Here is a 7,865-nt window from a genome sequence, read left to right as displayed (position 1 = left end):
CAGTTAGCGAGAGGTTGCGGAATCCCAGGTGAGGCTTGGCTGAGCATCTGAGTGGGAAAATGCGAAAATCCAGCGATTTTTAAGAAAAAAAAAAGATCAGAATTGGTTAAGCTACGTAAAAAAATAGATACTTTGTAGTACAAACCACAGGGTGAAAATAGCAATATAAATTATTTTATTTTTATATATTTTTCCATCATGCCTCCCCTGACCGCATGTTACTGGTCACTGGATATTCATGTAGCAAAGATAAATTCTTTATGTACACAACATAATGTAAAATGTTACTTAAACATATCTGATTCTTCTTCATTATTAATGGCTCTAGAAGTCAATATTCATTGGAAAATATGAAATAATTTACATTAAAAACTATGTGAAAGGAACCACAAATAATTCTATAGAAACTAACAATTAATGGAAAACTGTTGAGCGTGATGTGTCCAGACCACTGAAAATATTATCCACCCACCTGTTGTCTTCCATTTGTCCAAGATTAGGTCGCAGGGGCAACAGACCCAAGAGGTATATCCAGCCAAACCTTTACCTGGTGACACTGAGGCTCATTAAGGGGCTTTTCAAGGCATTGCCATGCCAGAAGAGACATCTACTCCCACCCAGCTTTGGGGTCTCCTCCCAGTGAGACATCCTGGACAGTCTTCAAAGGGAAGAGCTTAAATGCTCCTCATGGGCCGGCATCCTGCATGTTTTAGTTCTCTCCCTGGTTTTACACACCTGCATCAAATGATAGCTCATTAGAAGGCCTAAGCAGAACACTGACTTGCTGAGGAGATTGTTACAACCACTAGGGAGAGAACTAAAACATGCAGGATGCTGGTCCTCAAGGACCCACTTTGGACACCCCTACTCTAACCACTTCAACAGACTCATGTAGATCAGGAGCGGAAGCTCCACTATTCAGGTCTCATGACTTTAGGTGAGGGTTGGAATGTAGATGAAAGAGTGAATTAATAGCTTTGCTTTATCACAGCTCTTCCTATACCACAACAAATCAGGTTGTGGTATAGGAAGAATGGTTTCATTCTTCGCTTGAGGCAGATACTGACTGCAGGACTGTATCAGGATGGACCCTGGTTTCTTTTAAATAATCATCAGTCCACTTGTCTCCTTAGCCTGATGACCTCTCACACTTCTGGGGTCCACCAAAAGATCCCCAGGTTGCTGTTTCATCAGGCTCCAATAATCTTCTGGGCATAGCTCTTCTAAACTGGATTATAAATAAAGTTACTGAACATAGTTTATTTGTATTCTCCAACCTCCCCCGGAACTTGAGATAAACACTTTTGGAGAAAAGTGAAAGAACTCATGGTATTACGGCTTCTCCCAAATGTTTTCAGTTCACCCTCAACACTCATTTGGGTTCATCACGTCCAGCAGACCCACCATTAATGAATTCAACAGATGGTGGTCAGGAGACAGCTCTGTCCCTCTTCAGAATTGCCCAGACAAATTTCAGAACATCTGAAGGTCACATCCATCCACTACCATCACTCTATCAGGTTTTTTTTTTTTTTTACAATCTATCCTAAGTTTGATAGATATTTCGTTAAATTAATGTTTTTTCATGTGTAGAACAATTGTTAGAAACCTAAATGTGGATCAGAAACAAAAAACCCACCAAAAAACAAAAACATGAAAAGAAAACCTCGACTTTGTGACGTGTCAATCACTGGTTCTTTTCTTCTTTAGCTATCTCACAAGACACAAAGAGTTGACTAATATTTTATTTTATAAATTATTATAACTTATTTTTATTTATTTTTTTTTTACTTATTGTGAAGGCTCTAGAATCCATCTAGAAACAATAAACCTATGTTTTAGCTCTATTTATTTTTCTTCGTAAATGATCTCAAAGACTTTACTTCATTGACAAGCAGAACAATCGGGCCTCAGTGTGGCATTCTGCAGTTCACTGATCTGACAGCATGTTGTCCAGAATGCCAGACTGTTCTCAAAGCATGACGTTGCCATCACACCTTTGTGTTTTATAATGCTTCATCAGTTTTTGATCTCTACTATTTTATGCTTGTTGTTGTGCATAGAAATAAGATAGTTGTCCTATTTGCATTCTCAGATCTATATATTTAGTTGATCCACAATTTTTTACCTAAACTGTGGAATCAATTTGGAATTTACAAAGTCAAAACCACAGTTAAAAACAAAATCAAAAGATAAAAAATAATTTTGTATTATCATGTTTAGGACAAAACTATTATACCAATTGGTTTGAAAATTAGAGTAATGTGATTTAATCCTGACCCTAAGATTAATAGAAGTATTGAATAGCTGTTTAGAAATAAGCTGCCACCAGTTTAAATATTTACTTTTTTTTGTCATTAACATTAGGTGATTGTAATGGGAGCAGAGCAAAATGGCTTGCCAAAGGAGTACCAGGAGAAACTTAGAGCCATTAAGACCAACATGTATGACGGTCTCCTACCAATGATGACTGAGCTGGAACAAGCCAGAACAAGAGTTAAAGAAAGAGCCAACCAATGATCTGATGTCTGGTAATACAAAAAAAAAAAAAAGCTTGTCGTTAATTAAAATGAAAAAGTTAGAATCTTTACTGAATATTATAGTCTGACATAATTTGAAAGAAATGAAAGACAGGAAACAAGAACTAGAGTCCTATGTTTTTCTCTTTTGAAAATTCTGAATGACGAAAGAATGAATGAATATGTCTAACCTTCAAAATAAGGATCTGTACATTAAAATTCAAAAATACTTTATCGGTCCCAAAGGGAAATTAAAGAGTTATTGTAGACAGTGATGGCTGTTGGCAGGAAGATCTCCTGTAGAGGTCTGTAATACAGTGAATCTGAAGAAGCCTCTGACTGAAGATACTCTGCTTTCCCAAGACAGTTTCATGAAGAGGATGGTCAGGTTGTCCATAACTTTCTTGACCTTGTGAAGAATCTTTCTTTGCCTCATCATCTCCAGAGGTTCTACAGTCGTCCCCAGAACAGAACCAGAACAGAACCAGCCTTCTTTATCAGGTTGTTGAGCCTTTTTATGTCCCTGGTTCTGATGCTGCTGCTCCAACAGATGACGGATGAAGAGATGACGCTCTCAACAACAGACTGATAGAAGATCTGCAGCATCTTGCTGCAAACCTTGAAGGATCTTAGCTTCCTTAAGAAGTCCAGTCTGCTCCGTCTCTTCTTATAGATGCTTCACTGTTGGATCACCAGTCCAGACTGTTGTCCAGATGAACACTGAGGTATTTATATTCCTCAACCACCTCCACTTCTTCTCCTATGATGGAAATGTGGTTTGATTTAATCATGTTTTTCCTAAAATCTACAATCATCTATTTTGTTGTGCTTACATTCAGGGTGAGATGATTGTTCCCTCACATCCTGCAAAGAAATAAACATAAACTGGAACTAAGGTCACCGACAGAAGAGCCAGTGGTAGTGGACGGCATCTACCAAACACAACAAAACAAAAAAAAACAAAAAAAAAAAACTGACGGCACCAGACACTTGACAGCTCAAGTTCAGCAACCACATCACACAGAAAAGTTAGACATCAGCAGTAGACCACCAGGACCACAATAAAACAATTATTGCACTTTCAAACCCCAAAGTAAAATCAAATGGGCAGATTGCAATATAATAATTCAACAAAATATACCAAATACAGCAGGTAAAAGAGCATCTTTAGAAATATGTTAACAATGAAAAAATAGCTAGTGTGAGAAGATGTTTCCTGCTCTAAAGCTGGACACATTAATTGTACTGAAAGTTGGAGGTCTCTCTGAACATCCTGCAGTGATGCACCCACTGGGAACGGGGACATCCCACCGCCTGAGGTCTGTGGGAATGCTCACTCTGATGGTGTGTAGCAACGATTTACCAAAATCTGAAAACACACACACAATATGAATTTCCATTAATAAATATGCATCACCAACATGCAGTAATTCCATCACTGAAACATGCTATTCATAACACCCAAGCTATTTGCCCCTGTAGAGGTTACAGTTTTAACCTGTACAGGTTAAAACTAACAGGAGGAGAGCACAGTCCAGAAAGACGGTTCTCCTGGTTCTGCCTCTCTCAACCTCTTTCTAAGAGCTTAGGATATTCTGAGATATCTCTATGGTTATGCTGCTATAGGCTTACTGTTGCATCTCCAGAGAACAAACTGATCACTTTTTCTCACTTTCTTCTTCTACTATTCTCTAGATTGTATTATTTGTTGTCATTTGACCTGTATCTTCAGGTTTTCTCTCAGCTGTTTTTCTCTCCATAGAAGCTCCATCTGGTCTAGTGTTCTAGAGCTTTGAAAGGGGACATTGACTGAGTTAATGCCGACATCAACTAACCATTTTTTTCTCTCCTGCTATAAATATTTTACTTTTCATTAGCATAAAAAGGACACCTATAACATTTCTTTTGTTTCTTTTTGTGCTTCTGCTCTGGCCCCAATCAGGCGTGGCAGATGGCTGCTTGTACTGAGCCAGGTTCTGGTTCTGCTGGAGGTTTCTTATTAAGGGAGACTATTTCCTCTTCACTATTGCTACATGCATGATATGAGGGACTCCTGCAAAGGCAGTGACACAACACAAGCGATTGTCTCTATGGTCTTCAGTTATTGGACCCAAAGTATTTGTGAACAAATCCAGCTCAAACACAAAGATTGCCCCATATTGTAGCCATGGTAACACAACAATAAAACTATCAAGATTATTCTTTGCACTTTTACAAAGTAAACTCCCTAATTAAATCCTAAATGTATTTATTTTTTTAATTTTATCTCTGCTGAATGAATTAAATACATTTAACAGTATTGTGATTCTCAATAAATAAATACTAAAGTTTTAGATCTATGGTCTGTGTTACAATTCAACCATTTTTAGGGGCCCCTGACTGGCCCCTACCAGCAGCTACTGAGTTTTCTTTGCCTTGATATCCCAGTCTTACAATTCTAGATCTCTGAGGTGCTAACATAGAATAAATATGTAGAGTTAACCCCTCTGAGTGTTTTTGATCTATAAAGCAGTCTGCAGCCAAGTTGNATATGTAGAGTTAACCCCTCTGAGTGTTTTTGATCTATAAAGCAGTCTGCAGCCAAGTTGATATGGAGATTAAACAGTCACATATTATTAGGTTTCAATTAGTACAATACCAGCAAATTTGCTTATTTCATAACAAACTTCTTCTCTGTTCGAGTTTAAAAACTACAGCCTCAGATCAACTCAGCTCTGACAGCAGCAGAAACTGAGATTAAATTTGCTTTGCGTTGTCCCCACATGCTGACAGTGATACAGTATGATCCAATTAAATATTAGATTATTGATTAATATATAGCTATGTTGTTGTATGGTGTTTTAAGATCTTGTTTAGTGTGCCTCTTTTTAAATTTGAGCCCCTGGCCCTTCAAATGTCTCTGCATGGCCCTGGTGAAGCTATCAATAAACTTAATTAAATTGAATAGTTTGATAGTTATATACAAACATTAACATTAACTTACCCTGCTGTATCTGGGTCACCTTCTTTCCGTCAGCTGCAAGCGCTCCAAGGACAGGAATATCCTGTGGATGTTCTTCTTCTCTCCCCATTTGTTGTAGTCACACCATTCCTCCCATTGCACCTTAGAATTTCAGAAGAATCCCAATCAGGCAAACAAACAGCAATAGCACAGAATCCACATCCTTCAAATCTCTCTCTTCTTCCATTGTCTCAAAAAATGACCACATGTGCTTCGGTGTGGCTTAAAGCCTTGCTTAAGCCTTGGGCCGGCTCTGTGTAAATGTATCTGTTATATTTCATCAGCATAGAATTTGCTACTAAGTGCAACAGTTATGCTTTCGCCCAGTAGATGGTGCTCACATGCTGTGGTAAATTAGTAATGCTTATTCAGTAATTCAAAAGTTTACTAGCTTTAATGTTGTTTTGTAAAGTCAGACATTTGCAATATGGTTAAAAGGAAATATTAAAGCTAAAGGGGTTTAATAAATATATATGGTAAACACATTGTGATGGCACTCAAGATAGAGATGACAAGGTTTAAAAGATGTCATAATGTAAGGTAAAGATAATTCAATAAGGCAAATGGATAAAAGTAACATACTGTTTGAGTTACTAATGGTAATTTTATTTAGTGTACTTTGCAGCTCCTACAGTGTGTTCACATGTTCAATAAAAGAATTGTGAACCATCAGTTTGAGACACCTTTTCCCACCGGGGATGCCCCTCTTCTATGGATAATTTTAGTCATTGCTGAGATGTGTTTTCACCTCCAAAAATCAACTTCTCTGAAAACAGTCCCTATATTTCTAAAACAATGACTTGGGCTTTCTGTTAATAAAAGTACATTATTTACGGAAAACTCAAAAAACTTCTAACAGCGTCTGAGCCAGTGAGATCAGGGAGAAAAACTCTTTTCTGTGGGACAAAGGTAAAACACACAGGCTGTTGAGCAGCTGCACGATGCTGAGAGCTGTAGAGTTCTGCACTCCAGCAGAGCAGAAAACTAAAGGAGATTTATTTTCTTTTCATCAGCATTGCAATTCAAACACAGTGCTATTGAAGATATAAAAAATGAGTACAATCAATTTGATTCTAAGAATTTGATAAATCCAATAAATTGCTGAGGGTTTTTTTCTTAACAAAAATGCAGAAGTATGGTACTTTTAATAAACATTTGTTCGTAAATTGTGACTAAGCTTAGTAAATTTAAGAAGAAAGGAGCATCATGTCATCTTCTTCTCAATCTGGTTTGACATAAATTAAGTCCACCTGTATAAACTTTCAGACCCCGCCTTCTTAAATCCAATTGGCCAATCACCTCAGCTTTCCAGAGAGGGAAAAGAATAAAATAAGTTTTAACTTTCACATAAATACTGTTAACATTAAGAATTAGTTATCAATAATGAAATGTCAAGCAAACATGCACAAAATTTACAAGTCATCTAATTCTTCTCTCGGTTATTTTGACTTTGTTCAACCAATCAAAACCCTGCTCTTACCAGCTCACATCCTATAAAAAAGCTGCCACACAGACATGCCAACAACAATCAAACATTTTAGTAGTACTTTGGTATACAACAGAATGTTCACAAAACACCCAATCATCTAATTCAGTACAGAAAAGCTAGAGAAGAATTTTGTGCTTCTTAACTCAAGCTACAGGACAATTGTCATGGCTGTTAGGCAATGAACTCTGAAATCTGACCTAAAGTATGCATGTCATTGTTTTTGTTCACTATCACTTAAAGAAAACATTATTGTGTTGTAGCATGTAGTCCACGTTCATAGCGATTGACACATTGCCCCCAGGCTCCTCCCTCCACACACAGTTTTTCAGATGGAGAAGGCAATTATTTGGGACACAGCATGAAACTATCATTACACAACCAGCTGTGTCCATCTGTGTGCACACAGCCTCTTCTCAGACAGGCAGAACATTTAAATACAAAGAGACAAATTAGAAGTAAAGTCTTCTAAATGTACTACTTGTTCATGCAATTAACCTAGCAAAGGTAAAAATGTATTGAAATTGCACTGTATTGAATGTGAAAATTAACTTTAAAAAGTCAAATGTCTTGCAAGAATCTTATTTGGCAGCAAGTTTTGTTTATCGCACAAAACCTACAAACTGATGCAATTACTCTATTAATTACTCTATTCTTAGAAAGCAAATTAATTCTCACATTGTCATATGACCATAAGCAGGAAACCCAGTTGTGTTTTGTTAATAAAGACATTTATAGGGGACCAGTGTCTTCTTGTGTGTCTTCCCTACAATGGAGTAAAAGCAGGGATGAAAGTAGTTTTAAATTCTTGGGGGGTACTATGACAAAAAATTTTTATAAATAATTATATATAATTTTG

At 37.1% G+C, this 7,865-nt stretch overlaps 1 protein-coding gene across 3 annotated transcripts in view; it reads left to right on the top strand.

Moving 5' to 3' along the window:
• ggctb (gamma-glutamylcyclotransferase b) overlaps positions 1 to 2,644 on the top strand; it is a 4,953-nt gene extending 2,309 nt beyond the window's left edge. Inside the window, exon 4 of one of the 3 annotated variants that reach the window (XM_007541056.2) lies at positions 2,368 to 2,644. In XM_007541056.2, the coding sequence (XP_007541118.2) occupies positions 2,368 to 2,520 (153 nt within the window). In that variant the 3' untranslated portion in view covers positions 2,521 to 2,644. Of the gene's footprint in view, positions 1 to 495; positions 657 to 2,367 lie in introns of those variants that run through there. The other 2 variants (XM_016665435.1, XM_016665436.1) reach the window with 2 other exon arrangements.
• Positions 2,645 to 7,865: the final 5,221 nt, after the last annotated feature.

Source organism: Poecilia formosa, unplaced genomic scaffold (assembly GCF_000485575.1).
Source record: "Poecilia formosa unplaced genomic scaffold, Poecilia_formosa-5.1.2 Scaffold584, whole genome shotgun sequence".
NCBI lineage: Eukaryota > Metazoa > Chordata > Actinopteri > Cyprinodontiformes > Poeciliidae > Poecilia > Poecilia formosa.
The sequence above is the reverse complement of the archived record's forward strand: the minus strand, read 5'-3'. Positions and strand labels throughout refer to the sequence as shown.